This window comes from Pleurodeles waltl, chromosome 4_2 (genome assembly GCF_031143425.1).
Source record: "Pleurodeles waltl isolate 20211129_DDA chromosome 4_2, aPleWal1.hap1.20221129, whole genome shotgun sequence".
Taxonomy (NCBI): domain Eukaryota; kingdom Metazoa; phylum Chordata; class Amphibia; order Caudata; family Salamandridae; genus Pleurodeles; species Pleurodeles waltl.
In genome coordinates this window covers 3254674-3275751 of record NC_090443.1, presented here as the reverse complement: position 1 = coordinate 3275751, position 21078 = coordinate 3254674, and the positions used below count along the sequence as shown (strand labels likewise).

At 45.7% G+C, this 21078-nt stretch overlaps 1 protein-coding gene across 1 annotated transcript in view; it reads left to right on the top strand.

Annotated features, from left to right (window-relative positions):
• Window positions 1-17139: 17139 nt before the first annotated feature.
• PET100 (PET100 cytochrome c oxidase chaperone) overlaps window positions 17140-21078 on the top strand; it is a 43949-nt gene continuing 40010 nt past the window's right edge. Inside the window, exon 1 of the mRNA XM_069230354.1 lies at window positions 17140-17256. Within this exon, the coding sequence (XP_069086455.1) occupies window positions 17230-17256 (27 nt within the window). The 5' untranslated portion in view covers window positions 17140-17229. The remainder of the gene's footprint in view (window positions 17257-21078) is intronic.

Genomic DNA, 21078 nt, shown 5'->3' with positions numbered 1-21078 from the left:
ATTCTCTGATTTAGGATTGGATGTAGGACAGCACTCTGCCCCACTGTGTGACCCAGGCTGCCAGGAAGAAAAATAACATTCCAGCACCACACTGGAGGTCAAAATTATGTTTTTTGGGTGGGGGCTCCACCAACTGATGAGGGCCCAGGGTCGACAGGACTCATGACCCAGGGGAACACAAATCTACCAGCTCAGCCTCTCCACAACACACAGCACTGAAGATCACACATGGGTGGGAGAAAGAGAAGGTGCACTGCAAGTCAGGAGAAAGCACAAACCTGCCTGTAGGTGCCATGATTCATCTGCTGCCTTGCCACAGTCATCGTAAGGGGTGTCTTGCCAAAAAATTTAAATTCAAAAGAAAGCAAGGCACCAACGATCCATGTGAGGGCTGAAGACAGTGCTCATTCCCCTTACTATGTCTACTGATCACATGGTCCACCATGAGAGCTTATGAGACAGCCATCGAGTGGATTGGATGATCTGAATTAGAGCCTGCACTGAGCTAACCAAAAAAAAAACAATACAAACACATCAGCCCTCACCCCTCTAAGCCTGGGTGGCTCAAATCTCTGACAGAATTTGTCAGAAGGGCTCTGAAGTAGCATTGAATGGCACAGCAGGCCCTACTGCCAGAACAAGCTAAAGGTACACCAGTTGCATTTTTTTTTAAATGGTGGTAGGCTTGTTTAGCGCCTCATCCCTGGAGGTACTGGGGGTGCTATTAGGCAAGGTTAATGAATTTTAGTGCAATGAGGCGGACATCACTACTAAAATGAGTTAGTCTAACCCCTAATGTGTGGTTCTTGGCAAGACTTCCAAATACATTTTCTAGCATTCGAGCTAAGAATTTTTCAATTCTATTAAGGACACGGAGGCGAGGATTATGCTTCTCTTTCTTCCTTTTCAATTATTTCAGCAGCCAATTAGAAGTACAATCCACAAAAAACTAAATATCTGATGACGTAACATATCATGTGACAATCATAAAGAATACACCCTATATACAGCACACAACATAGTATCAACTCTCTCTTTGCACAAAGTCAGAACATGAACAAACACCACCTAAGGTGGCTAAATGAGTCCATAAACCTCAAGATTCACAGAACTACAATCCTAGAAGAACTCCAAGTCCAGCCTGGAAGAAACAAAGATGCCTAAAGAGCTGATACACCGGATCACATCCGAGGGGAAATCTCCTCCATAACACAACAGGATAATTTATCATCATTTCCTGGAAGGAAGACAAACAAAGGCCAAGCCATGAAACTGAACCAGAACCACTAAGTCTCCAGAAAGAAACAGGGAGGGAAAGCCTTATAATAAAAAATCAAATACAACAATATCACATTATAATCAATATAGTAAAATAACAGATCAAGCAAATTGTGGGTGGCATAATCCTCGCCTCCGTGTCCTTCATAGAATTGAAAATTCTTAACGCGAAAGCTAGAAATATTTTTATTGTATGTCAGGACCTGAGGCTCTGATTATGCTTGTTTAAAGCTGACCCACAACAGAAGCTAATGTCAACAATAGGTTTACAGTATAATGATTTAAACGTAGATTACGATGACCAGTCAGACAGCCTTAAAATGTCTTCCAACCTGGAACCTAAGGCAAAGGACTTAGAAGCCATGGCCCCTCTAGTTGAGGTGACACCAAACTTTGAAATGTCAATGCCAGCCTCGCTCAAGAGCCATCAAACCCATCTAGCCAAAGTAGCAGATGTCACCAGATGATATGGCTTCACTAGCTAAATTAACAACTATCCCCCCATATCAGAACGAAATTCTGCCGTACTTACCTCGTAAGCCTTCAGACACTGCACAACTCACAACTTAGGGTTGTCAACAAAACAAGGGTAAGACACTGATTTGGAGTTGCATTTAGTGCTGCGAGAAATGGAAAAAGTTACACCTTCAGGGTAAAAAACCCTACCTGCCAAGTCTAAGGCCCTTACATCAGAGACTCGTTTGCAAGATATTAAACAAAAAAGCACAGTGAGCTTAGCAGAAAGCTGCTTCCTGGAAAGAAATCTGTCAGCTGGCCAGGATTCCAGAAATCTCAAAACTGCGTTGACATCCCAAAGGGTAGAATAGAGAGGATAAGGTGGATTAGACAACCTAATGCCCTTCAGAAGTTTACAAACAATGGGTAACTCCCCCACCGGTTTACCTACCACCGGCAAATGCCCCACCCATAAAGCTGACTGATAATTATTGACTGACCTGTAGGCCAAACAGGACAACGCCAGGGAAGAAAAGAAATTCTTACCAGACTGCAATCCGTTGAAGAGGGATCCGTGTTCCGTGCATGCAGAAGCATGTCGCTTATGAGTGCTGGATGACCAGGCCTTTAAAATGAAGTCACTAGACTCTTCCAAAAGACTCCTGGAAGACTCCATCTTTCCCTGAAAATCTCCACGCCACCAGCAAGAGTTGTTCCCATAAGCTCAGAGGATGAGGAAGGCCCATCGGATCTAGAAGGAAGTTCCACCTGTGCGGAATCAGCACCAGAGGAGCACAGCTCAACTCCAAAGCCACTGGGAACCACGCCTGGGCTCTCCAAATAGGAGTCACCAGAATGAGATCTGCCTGCTGATGACGGGCTTGAGCCAAAAACCTGGGGATCATCAAAAAGGGGGGGGAAACGCATATCCCTGAAACGGGGACCAGTCCTGAAGAAACACGTCGGTCGCCAAAGCCTCTCGATCTGGTCTCCAACTGAAAAACCTCCCCAGATGCCGATTGAGGTGGAAGGCAAAGAGATCTATTGAGAGGGGGCCCCACAGAGCTTGGAGAACTCAAAAAACCTTTGGATGATATCTCCAATCGCTGTAGTCCTGAAGATGGCACGAGTGCCAATCTGCCACCGAATTGTTCTGTCCCGACAGATACTCCGAAACCACTGAGATCCGATTTTGAAGACAAAAATGCAAAAAATCCTTGGCAATATCTGCCAGAATGCAGAACTTTGTCCCGCCCAACATGTTGACATATCTCACTGCTGAGATATTGCCCATTCGAAGAAGATTACAACAATCCGTTTTGATCGGAGAAAGACTTCTGATCACAAACGAGCAAGGAGCTCCATACAATTGATATGAAGGTCCAACTTTGTCTTGGACCAATGGCCCCCTGTGGACACTGGACCGCAGTGAGCCCCCTAGCCCCTAAAGTCTGGCTTTGGACTCTATTACAATCTCCAGAGAGGACCCAAAGATTACTCTGCCGTCTCAGGCCTCCATATGATCTCGCCACCAGTGCATCTCTGTCCAAGCTTCCTACTAGAGGGGGTTCTGATCCACATAACTGAGGCTCTTCAGAAGATGGTAAATCTTCAAATGCTGCAGGGATCTGTAGTGAAGGGGACCTGGCAAAATTGCCTGAATCAAGGAAGATAGCAGGCCCACCATGCGAGCAATCGCCCTCAGTGATGCAGTCTGTCTGTACAACAGTAACCTCAATTCCGTGTTGATGGAATGAACCTTTTGAAGGCGAAGTACCAACTGAGCTAGGGAGGAGAAACCAGAAAACCCAGGAAATCCATTTGTTGAGACGGTAGCAAGACCGACTTCTGAGCGTTGACAATGAAGCCCAGACACTGAAGGAGAGAGATGGACCACTCCAGATGAGTGAGGACTGGACGTGTTCATTGAGCCATAATGAGGATGTCGTCAAGGTAAAATATCAATCGAACACTCCTTGCTCAGAGATGTTCCGCTATTGGTCGCATCAGCTTCGTTAAGCACCAAGGTGCTGACGAGAGGCTGAAAGGAAGCACTTTGTACTCATAACATCGCCTGCCCCAAAGGAACTGGAGAAACCGATGACGAGGTGGAAAAATCGGGATGGTCAAGTGTTCTCATTTATGTCTAAACAAACCATCCAGTCCCGTTCTTCAAGGATGTCTCTTAACAAGTGAATGCCCTCCATTTTGAAGTGGTGATAAATGAGCCACCATTGAACTCTTTGAGGTTCAGAAGAAGAGAAGAGCTCCTGCCCTTCTTGTCTACCAAAAATGTCAGGCTGAGGAAACCCAATGGGTGAGGGTAACTCTCGACAATGGCGCCCTTGCGTAAGAGCCAGGAAACTTCTGTGAAAATTAAATTGCGATCTCAAACGGAAAAATACATCGGAGGCAGAGGGGCCAGTTGGTGGGGAAAACTGTAAAATTCTAGTTTGTAACCCTGGATGGTCTCTAGAACCCAAGAATCTTGAGTGATCTTGTGCCAAGCATGTAGGAAAGACCCAGCCATGCCACGCAAAATAACTTCTGAACTGAAATTAGGCTCACCAGCAGATCCTGTGTCCAGAGAATAGACCTGGTTCCCTCTGGACCTCCCTCTCCAGAATCTGGAGCAGCCTGCTCTGGGACGGGAAGAGTAGAAGGTGGATGAGGAAGAACCGGAATTCTGGAAACTCCCTCTGCCCTACTGATAATAATCTCGTTGAGGGCCCTTGTTGTAGTTGCAGCCAAAGACTCGCCCTCTGTAGCATCTGGCCCTTCAAAAAATTGGACGCAGCACCTTTTTAATAAAAACCTGGGGCTGTGTCCAGATTGGTATAAGGAATTCCCTTGCATTGATAGTGCCTACCGCCATGGATCTCATGGCGGTTCCCAACCACCCGAGATCCTTGGCGGTATGCAGTCGTCCGAAGTGGCGGATGACCGCGGCGTTAATTCAATTTTTTTTTCGCCGGCCTATTTGCGGTCTTACCGCCGCTTTACCACCGACCGCCAGGGTTGTAATGAGGGCCTTAGTCACTTTAGAAGGAAAATTTGGTCTGGGGCATTCGGATCTTAGCCGAGAACTACCCTCTTTCTCAACCCCATGACGAACATGGGACTCTACATAATCCGGCACTTCGGCAGGAGGAATCCAGAGGGTAGATCTGGGGTGGATTATGTCTTCCGGCTCAAAGGTAAGTACCTTAGGGGAATTTAGAGCTTCTTCAGGGTGATGCGTCTTCTTCGTACGCTCATGGGGAGGATCTTCCCACTGGGTAGGGGTATGGGGCAGATGAGGAGTAATCCGATTCTTCACGTGCCTTGGTCCTCGGGAGGTGTTGTAGTCATGCTCTTTAGCCAGAGACCTAATAAGGCTCTCAAAGTCAGCAGAATGGGGATTTTTATCAACCTTGGGGGCTTGGGAACTGTGAGACAGGGAGGATTCCTTGCTACCCTGGTTCCCCGAGGAGGACAACCAACCCTGTTGCTCGGCAAGGCCGGTTAGATGATGTTTAATAGGCAGAATAGCCTGGGCCAAGGCTTGATTTACCGTGTAGCGAACACCAGGATCCAAGGCATAGACAAGGTCCTGTTCAAAAGATCCCGCAGGAACATCAAAATAATATTCATCACCCAACCCTCTTCGTGTGCAGCCATGCTGACCAAATGCAATCCAATAAAACTCCAAAGGAGCAGTCAGATGAGGTAATCACTTCAGTAGGGCAGGAAACCAATTAAACCCTGCAATCCAGTGTGCATACAATTTTAAACTTAGATGTGGAGGGAGCCCTGCCCACAGAAAATAGGCAAAGCCTATTACATTTAGTATTATTACAAGCCCAAGGCTAATGCTTATGGGGCGTAGATTAGGAAGCAGGTGCTCAAAGAGGACAGAGATCGAAACACACGCGTCTCGACGTATTCACTGCCAGTAGATAAGGCTGTAACATCACAAGCACGCTAATCCTCTGAGCTTATAATAGAAACTGAAAGAGCACTGCTCTGCCTAGCAATGCATCCTCGCTCCCCTGCTCCAACTCCACCGAAACATAGACAAGGCACAAGCGCAACCTTAGGGAGGAAGAAAATGCTCCCTGAGTCGCACGCCGAAACAGCAGAGATTGCTCTGCCAAGCCGCACGTCTCCACAACAAAGGTGGAAAAATAGAAAAGGCGGCGCAGAGCCCGTGCAAGGAAATGCCTACAAACAAATCAGGAATAGAATGCTCACTTCTCAGAGAGAGTCAGAGATCGTAACCACTAAGCTACGGGTAACGCGAAAAGCCTATTGGATAAGGCGCGAGGGGCGCAAGCTCCTACAGCCAATAATCGTGTAAGTTATAAACATGAAATACAACCAGACAATACTCAACAATTACAAAGGAACAATGTAGTACTTAACTGGCTACGAAGCAGCAAAGAAAGAGGAGTTGTTACTATGTTGTGTGCATTATATAGGGTGTATCTTCCTTGGTTATCGCATTATATGTTAAGTAATGGGATTTGCAGTTTTTTGTACATTTGACTTCTAATTGGCTGCTGAAATAATTAAAAGAGAAGAAAGAGAAGCATTATTGGAGCCTCCGCTCCTGACATAGAATTAAAAAAATTCTAGCACTCGCATTAAGAATTTTAAGTACTATTAAGGCCACGGAAGCGAGGATTATGCTCCTATTTCTTCACTCTTTATTCAACAGCAGCCAATCAGAAAGTTGAACAGAAAAATCTACATATCCCAAGAGTACAACCAACACGTGACAACCATAGAGGCAGACCCGCTATATAACTCTGGCAAACATGAAACAACTCCTCTTTCTTTGCTCGAACCTCCAAGACAAGTCTATTTGAGTCGATAAAAACACAAGCAGCGTGGATTCCATCTAAATGTAGAGGCGCAATCCAGAAGAGGAACATGAAGAACGAATAACAATGAAAATTTTACATCCATCTCCATAACCAGAGAAAAACACTGGACACCTCCACACATCATTTGTCCACAGTACCTGCAAGGAAATGAAAAACCAAGCCATAAAGCTGAACCAGGAAAAAATAATCATATAGACAGTAACAGGGAGGGAAGAAATACTGAAAATACTGTAATAAACATTGTGACAAAACAATCAAATATTTAAACAATAATACTATTACAGTGCGGGTGAGATAATCCACGCCTCTGTGTCCTTAATTGAATTAAAATTCTTAGCGCGACTGCTAGAAAATCTTTTATTCTATGTCAGGACCGGAGGCTCAGATTATGCTTGTTAAAGCTGACCCACAACCACAGAAGCAATATCTGCAATAGGCTTACAATAAAATGATTTAAATGCAGATTCGGACGACCAATCTGCAGTCCTTAAAATGTCCTCCAATCAAGAACCCAAGGCAAAATATTTCGAAGCCATGGTCCCTCTAGCGGAATAGGAGCCAAATTTGGAAATATCAATGCCCGCTTCACACAAGAGCCAGCGAACCCATCTGGCCCAAGTGGATACGAGACAGGATGACAAGGTTTAACCAATGAAATCAACAACTGACCCCCATATCAGAACGAAATTCATCCATACTCACCTCATAAGCTCTCAGACATTGAACCACACACAATCTTGGATTGTCCACAAAACTAGGATAGGAAACTGATTTTAAATTGCACTTGGTACAATGGGAAATAGAAAAAGTTACTCCCTCAGGGGAGAAAACCCTGCCTGCTAAATCCAAGTCTCTAACATCAGAAACTCGTTTGCATGAGATTAAACATAATAATATAGTGAGTTTGGCCGAAAGTTGCTTCCTGGAAAGGAATCTATTAGCCGGCCAAGACTCTAAAAATCATAAGACTACTTTCACATCCCAAAGTGTAGAATAACTAGGAAAAGGAGGATTAACCAACTTTATACTTTTCAAGAGCTTGAAAACTATGGGCAATTCCCCCACTGGTTTACCATCTATTGGCAAATGACCCGCCGAAATGGCCGACGGATAATTATTAACCGATCTGTACGCCAAACCAGATTAAGCTAGAGAGGACAGAAAATTCAGGACCAGACTGCAACCCGCTGAAGAAGGATCAGCGTACCATGCACTGCACCAAGAACACCATCGGTTCCAAGCGGAAGCATATCTCTTGTGGGTACTGGAAGACCAGGATCCCGCAATGAAAGCGGTAGACTCCTGCAAAAGGCCTGGGACACTCCATCTTTCTCTGAAAGACACCAACCCACTAGGGCCAGCTTTCCCTAAAGAATAAGAGGATGAGGAAGGCCAGGAGGATTCAGAAGGAGGTTCTGTCTGAACAGTATTAAGAGAGAATGTCCGCAACTCAATTCCAGAGCCACCGGAAACCATGCCTGGGACCTCCAAAGAGGAGTCACCAGAATAAGATCTGCCTGTTGATGACGGATCTGAGCCAACACCCTGGGAATCATCAAGAAGGGAGGGAAAGCATACCCAAATCCAGAGACCAGTCCTGAAGGAAAGCGTCTGTTGCTAGCGCTTCCGGATCTGGCCTCCAACTGACAAATCTCTTCAACTGTTGGTTGAGGTGGGAAGCAAAAAGATCTTCTCTTCAACTGTCGGTTGAGGTGGGAAGCAAAAAGATCTATCAAGAAAGGACCCAACCGGGAGAGGAGAGCTCGAAAAACCTTGGAGTGAAGCCTCCAGTCGCTGAAATCCCAAAGGTGACGAAAGTGTCAATCCGCAACTGAATTGCTGCTTCCCAGCAGATATTCCACCACCACTGAGATCCGGTGTTGAAGGCAGAAGTGCCAAAAATCCTTGTCAATCTCCACTAGAATGCGAGATCTGGTCCTGCCCAATTTGCTGACATATCTCACTGCTGAGATATTGTCCATTCGAAGAAGTATACAACAATTCGCCTTGAGAGGGAACAAGCTCTTTATTGGAAACAGGCCTGCTAGAAGCTCCAGACAATTGATATGAAGTTCCACTTTGGACCAACGACCCCCTGTGGAAATCGACCCGCAACGGGCCCCCAGTTCCCAAATACTGGCATCGGACTCTATCATAATCTCCGGGGAAGAACTGAAGATAGCCCTGCCATTTCAAGCCTCCATGTGGTCCAACCAACAACTCATCTCCGACCGAGCCTCCTCCGAAAGGGGAACCTGGTCCGCATACCTGAGGCCTCTCTGAAGATGAGAAATGTTCAACCTCTGCAGAGCTCTGTAATGTAGAGGCCCCTGAAAAATTGCCTCAATGGAGGAAGGGAGCAGGCCCACCATGCGGGCAATCACCCTCAATGATACAGTCTGTCTGGACAACAGTAACCTTAATTCTCTCTTGATTAAATGAATCTTCTGAGGGGGAGGATCAATTGAGCTAGAGTGGAATCTATCCGAAAGCCCAGAAAATCCACACGCTGAGACAGAATTAAGATCGACTTTTGGGCATTGATTATGAACCCCAGACCTTGAAAAAGGGAAATAGTCTACTCCAGATGGGAGAGGACTAGACTGGGACATTGAGCCATAATAAGAATGTCGTTGAGGTAAATTATTAGATGCACCCCTCGAGCACGGCGGGACTCGACTATCAGCTGCATCACCTTCGTGAAGCACAAGGAGAAGGAAAGGAAGAACCTTGTATTCGTAACAAAGGCCCTCTCACAGAAACTGGAGGAATCGACAGTGGGGAGGAAATATAGGAATGGTCAGATAAGCATCCTTTAAATCTAGACGAACCATCCAGTCTCCTTCCTGAAGAATATCCCTCAATAAGTGGATTCCCTCCATCTTGAAATTATGATAAACCAAGCATCTGTTGAACTCTTTGAGGTTCAATACAAGATGAGAGCCACCCCCTTTCTTGTCCACTAAAAACACCGAACTGAGAAAGCCTACAGGATGCTTTGAAGCCTCGACAATAGTGCCTTTTTTCAAAAGCAGGTGATGCAGGCCAAATAGGGCAGAATATCAGCCCTGAAACGGGGTAAATACCGGTTAGGATGTGGAGGGAGCTCTGCCCAAACAAAAACAGTCCCAGCCTGTATTAAAATTATTGCAACCCCAAGAATAGCACACTTGGGGTGTGAAACGGGGAGAAGACAGCCTGTAATTGATAGAGACGATAAAACATGCGTCTCAGCGTGTTCATAAGCACTAAGGGCTTTGCGCATGCATGCTGGATTAAAGCTGTGGCAAGAGAAAGAGGACTGCGCGGCAGCATCGTGCGTCCTCACTCCCCTGCTCACACTCCCTGACAGGGGACATGGGCTGATTGGCCGCCCCTGGGAGGTAGAAAAACACTCCCCAGGCAATAAGTGAACTGACAACCACGCTCTCGCAGAGCAAACACAATGCTGTAATCACACAATCACGTAATAATAAAGAAAATTGAAAGCACTTAACTGGCTGCGAAGCACCAAAGAAAGAGGTGTTGTTTCATGTTTGCCAGCGTTATATAGGGGGTCTGCCTCTCTGGTTATCAGGTGTTGGTTGCACTCTTGGGATATGTAGTTTTTTCTGTTCAACTTTCTGATTGACTACTGTTGAATGAACAGTGAAGAAAGAGAATCATAATTGGAGCCTTTGGTCCTGACATAGAATTTAGTAGGAAGGCAGTCCCAATTTGTGCAACCAAAAATGGCTTTCGTTTAGCATTTTCCCGCTTGAAATTGTCCCCGTTTCCATATGTCAATAGTGAAAATAAATCCCACGTCCCCTATTTTTTTTTTTAATCTCCGTTTCTGCTTTCCTAATGTTGGCATGAATGGAGAAAGCAAACATTTTTGCTACTTTTTTCCTAACATTAGCAGAACTGTAGGCCAGGCTCTAATGTGACCATACCACATTCATGCATCACGGCACATGCATTAACCGCTTCTGTGCCGCAGACATCATGGTTACGTCCTGCGGCACAGTGCTCCTGTGCCAAGGACGTAACCATTACGTCCTTGGCCCGGAGCCCGGGGGTTCCCTCCCAACCCCCAAAAGGCAGGGATGGAAGGGGAAGCCCTTCCCCTTCCACCCCCGACAGCCCACCCCGACCCCCCACTCCCCCTGTGACGTCAGCGCGCGATCGCGCGCTGACCTCACAGAGGCCTCCTCCCATTGCGCTGGAAGCTCAGCTTCCAGTGCGATCGGAAGAGAAATGCTCAGCATTTCTCTTCCGATCACGTGGAGGAGGCCTGAGAGGCTTCAAAGGGAAGGAAAGGAACTTCCTTCTCTTTCAAGTCTCTCTGAGCATTTTAGCAGCCGGATTGCGAAGCGATCCGGCTGCAAAAATGCCCACTAGACACCACTGGGCAAGGGTCGCTCGCCATGGGGGCACTTTTTTTGTAAGGCCTTTTCTGCCCCCAAGAGGGGGCAGAAACCTCTAGGCGCCAGGGATCATTTATTCTTTTTTGTTTTGTTTTTGTTTTTTTAGAGGTGGGGAGCGACCCCTTAGGCAAGGGTCGCTCCCCTAGGGGGCAAATTATATTTAGGCCATTTCTGCCCGTCTTGGGGGCAGATTGGCCTATTTTTATGTGGCCAATCTGCCCCCAAGGGGGACAGAAACCACTAGACACCATGAGGTTTTTTTTTTTATGTGAATTTCACGCAAGGGGAGCGACCCCTTAGGCAAGGGTCGCTCACCAGGGGGGCATTTTTTTAAAGGCCTTTTCTGCCCCCAGGGAGGCAGAAACCTCTAGGCGCCAGGGATCATTTTCTTTTTTTTTTTTTTTTTTAGAGGTGTGGGATTGACCACTTAGGCAAGGGTCGCTCCCCTAGGGGTCAAATTATATTTAGGCCATTTCTGCCCCCCTTGGGGGCAGATTGGCCAATTTTGATGAGGCCAATCTGCCCCCAAGGGGGACAGAAACCACTGGACACCAGGGAGTTTATTTTTTTTAACGTGAATTTCACGCAAGGGGAGCGACCCCTTAGGCAAGGGTTGCTCCCCTGGGGGTCTGTGACGGGCTGAGAGCATCTCGGTAGCAACACGACTAATGTGGACTTCCTGTCTCGTTATCCGTCATCGGAGTGCCCCGACCGGCCGCTCCCTAGCGGGAGTGTATGTGACGGGCTGAGAGCATCTCGCCCGCACAGGAACGGGACTTGTGCTGTCTCTGCCCCTGCTATCCCCGACCTTCCTGACCTCCTTCGCTGTGATTGGCTGGTTCCCCTCTCATCGCGGGCAGAAGGGAGGTCAAATACGGCAGCGCCAGAACCTGAGGGCGCAATCGTGGGAGGTGGAGAAGGAGACCTGGAGGACGCCGACTCACAACGAGGACGAGAAGAAGACAAGCAGAAGAGAGCCGAAAACATGCAAGGACGAGAAGAAGACGAGCAAGCTGACCTAGAGGGAAAGAGAGGCCGGTGGCCTGACTTGTGGAACCGTACATCCAGACGGGCGCCCATCAACAACACCGGAAGCCTCAACAACGAGAAACCCCGGGGAGGAGAAGCGCTCATTCCCGTCACGCTTCAGGAGAAGCGTGGCTCTACCAGGTGCGTGGGACCTGTGGAATAGAGATAGCGGGATGGGAAGAAAAATAAAAAGGGGGGGGTGGGGTGGTACTGGGCACCTTTGCACAAACAACTAGAGCACGTATAAACAAGATAGTACACTAAAACCAGAATAGTGAGTAATTTGATTGTTAACACAACAACTACATAGGACAAGACAGAAAAAGTGTGGGTACTGTGGAACAGAGACAAAGGAAATAATATAGGAAGAAGAGGCATCCTAGAAAGAAAGGAACAAGAAGAGCTGGAGACAGAGACAGATAAGGCAGAGCCAACCGAATAACAGGCAAAGGAAGAAAAGACAAGGGGGGACAGTTAAGGAGAAGAGAAGGTGGAAAACAGAGGGCAGAAAATGAAAGGACAGGACGACAAGAGAAGACAGGGAAAGAGCTAGATGAAAGGAACGTACCTCAAAGTACTTACCATGGTATCTTTCTGTCTCTCCGCATGTGTTTTCCCGGGGAACCTGTGAGACGAAGGAAGCCAAAAAGAAGAGAAGAGAAGAATAGACCAAAGAACAACCCCGTAAAGACTAGAAGAAAGAAGACAGGAACAGAATCGAAGCTCAGGAGAAGAGAACAGAGAAAGAGAGAGACTGTATCCTAAAAAGCTATCTGAGAATAAAAACCACATAACTCACCGACAACCGACTCCCGAGTTTTCACTATACACAGAGTACGTCACAGGGTCAAATTTATTTTAGGCCATTACTGCCCCCTTGGGGGGCAGATCAGCCTATTTTAATTAGGCCTATCTGCCCCCAAGTGGGGCAGAAACCACTAGGCACTGGGGATTTTTTTTTTTGTTGTTGTTTTACAGATGGGGAGCGACCCCTTAGGCAAAGGTCGCTCCCCTGGAGGGGCAAATTGTATTTAGGCCATTTCTGCCCCCTTTGGGAGCAGATCGGCCGATTTTTGCTACGCCAATCTACCACCAAGGGGGGCAGAAACCACTAGACACCAGGGATCTTGATTTTTTTGCGTCAATTTCACGTAAGGGGAGCGACCCCTTAGGCAAGGGTCGTTCCCCTGGGGGGCAAATTTATTTTAGGCCATTTTTTCCCCCCTTGGGGATAGATCAGCCTATTTCTATTAGGCAGATCTGCCCCCAAGGGGGGCAGAAACCACTAGGCATCGGGGATTATTTTTCTTTGCACCAATTTCACGCAAGGGGAGCTACCCCTTAGGCATGGGTCGATCCCCTGGGGGGGGCAAATTTATTTTAGGCCATTTCTCCTCCCCTTGGGGGCAGATTGGCCTATTTCTATTAGGCCGATCTGCCCCCGGGTGGCGGCAGAAACCACTTAGGCACCAGGGATTGGTGTGTGTGTATGTGTGTGTTTTGTTTGGGGGGGCAGCCCCATAGGGGCACATTACTGTTGGCCATATCTGCCCCCTTTGGGGGCAGATTGGCTTATTTTTGGAAGGCCCATCTGCCCCCAATGGGGGCAGAAAGCCCACCAGAGACCAGGGAAGATTTTTTTTTCAAAATAAGAGGGTGGGGGTATGGCCATACCCCCACCCCAAATAAATGGGGACAAAGTTGTTCTGCCCACCAGTGGGCAGATGGGGCAATTACCCCCGATCCACACCCGGGGGGGGGGCAGAAAGTCTACTAGATGCCAGGGAATAAAAAATTAAAAAAAATTGTGGGGTGGTGGCTACCAACCAGTATGGGTCTGGTTATGCCCCTACCCCAGCTGAAAGGGGCAACAGTCTTTCAGCTCTCCCCCGCACACTAAAACATCTTATCCCACGGCAAGCAAGAGGACATTTGATTATTTTGGGTTTTCGTTTTACATTTGGGCCATGGGAGCTTGGCTAGCTCTCAAAATCTTCCCACTTGGAATGGTGAGGACTGCACTTTATGGACTTTGGGATGCTGCCATGTAGAAAAATCCACAAGACCTAGACACATCTGACAACTAAACATCTGGGTGATTACAGGGTGGTGTTTTTCACATGCACCCGCACCATTTTCTTACCCACAATACCCTGCAAACCTCCAACTTTGCTGGAAATCATACATTTTTCCTACATTTTTGTGATGGAACCTTCCGGAATCTGCAGGAATCCACAAAATTCCTACTACCCAGCATTGTCTCATCTATACTGATAACAATTCTGCTGCACTTGTCAGCCTAAAAATGTTTTTTTTCTCAAACTGCCCTTTTGGACCCACTTTGGTTCCCCCTCAATTTCAACATGTTTTTGGCTCTTCCCTGTCACAAGCACTTGGCCCACCTACACAAGTGAGGTACCATTTTTATCAGGAGACTTGGGGAAGCGCTGGGTGGAAGGAAATTTGTGGCTCCTCTCAGATTCCAGAACTTTGTGTCGCCGAAATGTGAGGAAAAAGTGTTTTTGGGCCAAATTGTGAGGTTTGCAAAGGATTGTGGGTAACAGAACCTGGTCAGAGCCCCACAAGTCACCCCATCTTGGATTCCCCTAGGTGTCTAGCTTTAAAAAATGCACAGGTTTGGTAGGTTTTCCTAGGTGCCAGCTGAGCTAGAGGCCAAAATCCACAGCTAGGCACTTTGCAAAAAACAGGTCTGTTTTCTTTGGGAAAATGTGATGTGTCCACGTTTTGTTTTGGGGCATATCCTGTTTTATCGGGAGACTTGGGGGGACGCTGGGTGGAAGGAAATTTATGGCTCCTCTCAGATTCCAGAACTTTCTGTCACCGCAATGTGAGGAAAAGGTGTTTTTTTGGCCAAATTGTGAGGTTTGCAAAGGATTCTGGGTAACAGAACCTGGTCATAGCCCCACAAGTCACCCCATCTTGGATTCCCCTAGGTGTCTAGTTTTCAAAAAATGCACAGGTTTGGTAGGTTTTCCTAGGTGCCGGCTGAGCTAGAGGCCAAAATCCACAGCTAGGCACTTTGCAAAAAACAGGTCTGTTTTCTTTGGGAAAATGTGTTGTGTCCATGTTGTGTTTTGGGGCATATCCTGTCGCGGGCGCTAGGCCTACCCACACAAGTGAGGTACCATTTTTATCGGGAGACTTGGGGGAACGCTGGGTGGAAGGACATTTATGGCTCCTCTCACATTCCAGAACTTTCTGTCACCAAAATGTGAGGAAAAAGTGTTTTTTTGGCCAAATTGTGAGGTTTGCAAAGGATTCTGGGTAACAGAACCTGGTCAGAGCCCCACAAGTCACCCCATCTTGAATTCCCCTAGGTGTCTAGTTTTCAAAAATGGGCAGGTTTGCTAGGTTTCCCCAGGTGCCGGCTGAGCTAGAGGCCAACATCCACAGCTAGGCACTTTGTAAAAAACAGCTCTGTTTTATTTCTGAAAATGTGGTGTGTCCATTTTGTGGTTCCTGTTGCGGGCGCTAGGCCTACCCACGCAAGTGAGGTACCATTTTTATCGGGAGACTTGGGGGAACACAGAATAGCAAAACAAGTGTTATTGCCCCTTGTCTTTCTCTACATTTTTTCTTTCCAAATGTAAGACAGTGTGTAAAAAAGATGTCTATTTGACAAATGCCCTGTAATTCACATGCTAGTATGGGGACCGCGGAATTCAGAGATGTGCAAATAACCACTGCTTCTCAACACCTTATCTTGTGACCATTTTGGAAATACAAAGGTTTTCTTGATACCTATTTTTCACTTTTTATATTTCAGCAAATGAATTGCTGTATACCCGGTATAGAATGAAAACACACCGCAAGGTGCAGCTCATTTATTGGCTCTGGGTACCTAGGGTTCTTGATGAACCTACAAGCCCTATATATCCCCGCAACCAGAAGAGTCCAGCTGACGTAACGGTATATTGCTTTAAAAAATCTGACATTGCAGGAAAAAGTTACAGAGTAAAACGTGGAGAAAAATGGCTGTATTTTTCACCTCACTTTCAATATTTTTTTATTTCAGCTGTTATTTTCTGTAGGAAACCCTTGTAGGATCTACACTAATTACCCCTTGCTGAACTCAGAATTTTGTCTACTTTTCAGAAATGTTTAGCTTTCTGGGATCCAGCATTGGTTTCACACCCATTTCGGTCACTAGCTGGAAGGAGGCTGAAAGCACAAAAAATAGTAAAAATGGGGTATGTCTCAGTAAAATGCCAAAATTGTGTTGAAAAATTGGGTTTTGGGATTCAAGTCTGCCTGTTCCTGAAAGCTGGGAAGATGGTGATTTTAGCACCGCAAACCCTTTGTTGATGCCATTTTCAGGGGAAAACCCACAAGCCTTCTTCTGTAGCCCTTTTTTCCAATTTTTTTTAAATAAACGAAATGTTCGCTGTATTTTGGCTAATTTCTTGGTCTCCTTCAGGGGATCCCTCAAAGTCTGGGTACCTCTAGAATCCCTAGGATGTTGGAAAAAAGGACGCACATTTGGGGTGGGTAGCTTATGTGGAGAAAAAGTTATGAGGGCCTAAGCGCGAACTGCCCCAAATAGCCCAAAAAAAGGCTCAGCACAGGAGGGGAAAAGGCCTGGCAGCGAAAGGGTTAACAGAGGGTCTCTACGCGTTTGACCACAATTGCCGAAGATACGAAATCAACCAATCTAAGCTAATCCTTCATGTTCTATTATGATGCCGTTTCTTCACGACCAATAAAGTAATAAGTTACACTGAAGTTACGATGCAGGAAAATAGTTGGGAGCACGAACAGGAAGTGGAGTAAACATGCTCAAAATAGAACGTTTCACAAGATGTTATGTTAGCTAATAAAACACATTTAAGTTATTAAACTACAACATATATATATATAAAATATTCAACGTGATTCCTTTAGTCACATATGTAAAACAGACAATATAAATATGAATATGTTTTTTAAATTTTATTTGGCAATCTTACTAGAAGTCGTGAAGCAATAGCCATAAACTAAAAAAATTATCAGAAACATGAGCTTGATATTACATTAATGCTGGGGTGTTTACCTACCTTCGGATCGTTAGGGCATACCCTACTCCATTCCAAGATGGTTGCCGTATTGGCATGCTTCGGAAAGTCGGTGCGGAAGTAGGAAGTTTGGCACACTTCCCGTTTAGGTCCTAGCGCTGCCGCGGCTGCTGCAAGATGGGGGTTAAACTGGAGGTTTTCCGGGTGAGTTCGACAGAGGAATGCAGGGGCAGTACTGAAGACCCTTATGAGTTAGAGGTTGACAGTTTTCCGTGTGCGCGCTTATGGTATGTATGAGTTTTAGAGGGCACAACAGAATCAAGATGTGCACACAGCTCGGATTTAGGATGAAACGCAAATGAGAAGCGGTCGCTAGCGTGGACTAGATTACCTGACACTTTTCATTTATAGTAGCGATATTTTTAAAGTGTTGTAAACCTAATTCATTCTGGAACATGTGGTCCCGCATTTTGCATGTTTGTCCGGCAGTCCTAGCTCCGCTTCTGCTGACAACATAGAGGCACAACGGGACTCCCATTGTACTTGTGTGTATATATATATATATATAGATATATGGCTTGGATATATATATATGTAAGCTATATTTACAACGTGCTTAATATCTTGACGAAACTTATACATGCGTATCTACACACATGACGCGTGGTTAAGTTTTAGTCGCTGGAATAAACTCCTCTATATACATACAAGCCCTACATTTTGATTCCCTGACGCTTTTAACTCTATGAAAGGAAGATCACCTTCAGCACTCTATAAGCAGCCCTGCCAAGTACCACGCATCAGGGGTTAGACTCACGCATTTTAATGCTGGTGTCCGCATCACCACACTAAAATGCATTAGCCATGCATATATAGCTCCCTGACTCCTTGGGGGATCATTAGGCGCTCCTAAAAGCAGCCTCTTGCACAGTGCTTAATGTGTGCACTGCTGCCGTTGCCTGTGAAATAATTTAGCCTGCCAACGGGCCTGGGAAAACAGTTGTTATGGTGACTGGCAGAGTTAGAGACATTATTTCAGTCAATAACAAATTGCGCTCCTTCTGGTGGCCCTGCCTGGCCACTCTGAGACACACGTGGTTCATCATCAAGCGTGCACAGGCGACTAAGTTGTAAGTCCATGAGGGGTGGTTCTTCCTCTGCCAAGGGAACACACCGAAATTAAAGGACTATCGATATGCAGGGGGTTCTGTGAGCGTGGAAGCGACGTGAGTGTGAATGAGGTGTGATTTGACTGGAATCTAAGTATTCAGATATTTACAGCCACTGACTGTGCAGCCAGAGTGAAACACTCCTCAGCGAAAGAGTTGTGTGTAACACCTGTCCTCACAGACACTGTTTTTAACTGCTGCCTATGGTTGCAGCCTGTCACCACTGTCCCCAGCCCGGCCAACGCCCCAACACTTTGTTCACCCAGACACTTGTGCTACGGTCAGGTGAGTCACGTATTCTGCCCTGTGTTCAATTGATATGCAGACTCTAGCATGTGCCTAACCGTTTTAGGACACTATAAAGAACAATAGCTTGAAGTGAGACATGCTTTTACGATGACTGCTTTACTTTTAGGCACTCAGCCTCCTTTGTGCTGAATGCATAATGGTGCACTCACTGTCTTGGACTCTTGCCTGCATTTGTTTGGAGCACTTGTGTAATTTTAATTTTACACTAAAAATATTTCTCTCTTTGGGAAGCCTGCATCACATGGATTTTAATGGCATTGTTCGGCGTCACTGGACATGCCCTGTGTCTTTCTGGCAAAGCTTTATTTTTAATCCATGCTCTTGTGGTTATAAACAGACTGCAGATGCTTGCTCATTGAAGGCTTCTGCTGTTCTTGGCCTCCCATTCCACTTGCCGAACTGCCGGTATGTTGGTAACGATCATCCTTCAGTGCACAGGCCCTATCTGACGCTCTGGTTGCTACAGTGTTATCACATGCACTTTCTTCTGGTTGCACAAACACACCAAGTAACAGAAGATAGTTTTCTTCTCTCCTGCGTTCTCGTGTTTTCAGTTTAACAGTTCTCATTAAACAGAGCAATGCTGTTCATGCTCTGGGGAATAGTGACATGGGCAGTACAGTGTTATGGGTCGCAGCCTGTGACTGAAGCACTGTATGCACATTGTTTTAAAATGGTATTAACTTCAATTTCTGTGGCTTTGCAGCACTTCCACAATATTTTAGAGCTTTTTATTGATCAAAAAGGTTGTAATTCCTCATATTTACCCCTTTCCATGCACTTCAGTACCTGCCTTAAGTTTCACATATTTTTTCTGTTGAATGTCACTCATAAGTGCACTGAAACCATGGAAGTGTCACATAAAAGATCTGAAAATCTGTTGGCTCTGCTTCTTAGATCCTTGGCAGCTATGTATAAGCTGTACAAGAGGTACTCTATCCATTGCTTGGATGGAAGACCTGCAGCACAGGAGGGTTCTAGCAGGTTATGGAGATGCAAACCCATCCACTTACCAATAAACAAACTTAAACATGTGTGTTAAACAGCCCAAATGCGTAAAATAGAACTACTCGGGGGACCTGTCCTAGGAGTATGTCCTTGGTGTTTATTTATTCTATCAGGCATGTTTTAAAGTACTGATCAGTGGATAGAGGCACAGGGAGAGTATGATGATTTGCCTAGGCGCCATCAGTTTCTTAATTAGGAGGCCTGAGACTGCAGCACACTGCTACTTGCTGCAAAGGATGTTCATTTGTCATCATATTGCATTTTGGCGAATATACCATGAGAGTGGGTACTTCTTCCCTCCTCAGCTACTCCAGTCCATTTTTTAACATATGTTATTAGCAGTTTTTACATTGACTTTAAATACTCCCATTCTTGCCAAAAACTGAGCGTTACAAAACGGTTGCCCAAAAGTGCACATTTTGGCAAAACTGATGGCTGGGATTAAAAAAAAGTGCCTCCTGGAGCTCCTTTGCAACTAGCCCATTAGACTGCAACTAGGTTGACATTAATTTACACGGCAAGACCAAGGGACTGACCTTCCCAGAGGAATATTGTGTTGTGGGCCGTCCACAGCTTTAGAATACAGTATCTATTTCCAGCATAAATAGGCGCAGTTGTAAAGCTGATAGGTGCCAAGTATCGTAGTTTCATGGGCAAAACTATCCGTTGGGGCAGGTCCTGCGGAAGTAGGTGGTTCCTGGACAGGGTGTTTGTTAGATACTGATATTTACCATTGATGTTTCAAAGCTTAACGCTATTTTACTCCATTTAGCTTCCAGAGCTATTCATTTTCTAGACTTGTTTCTCAAAAAGTGCAATATTGAACAGTCATGGCTTGCTCCAGGAGGTGGTGAAGGGATTAAAACTCAAATGAAATATGAATAGTAATTGCGGAAGTTCAATCTCTGGCAGAGTGATATCTTTTAAAATGGTCTGATTTAGAGGAGATGGGTTTAGAATAAATTCCACAAAAGTGCTATGTGACTCACAGTTCCCTGCCTCCCAGCAAATGTCATCTGATGTCTCTGTGTGAGTAAAGTGCCTCTGCATGCACAAAATGTGCTGCTAAGGGATAAAGGAATGTTGGTCACACTGATCTTAATATGTTTCAGTTGATTCAGGAGTGCACAGTCAGTCCTTATACCGTATATTGTAAGTGAAGGACAGGACTGTAAAAGTATTGTTCTCATGCTTACATTCCAATCTTTGGGCAGAGAAAGATTTACAGCAAATGAATAGGAGAAGCCAGATTTGATTTTTAGAGCCACAAATTACTTTATCATAGCGTTCTGTTGCTTAATATTGACTGTGCTATAATATAAGTTAATGTAAAAATTTAAATCCTCCTATTTATTTCCCTACATTTCCCTGTTGTGTGTTTCTAAAAAGAGCATTTTTTACTCGTGCGAGCAGGAAGATGGGGTGGTGATGGGGTCAGGGATGTGATTGGTTGTGCAAGGTCTGTTGTAAGTGCTATTCTCAGGTGAAGGTTACTTAGTTCATGTATTGTGTTCATTGCTGGGCTCAGCATGTGTGTCTA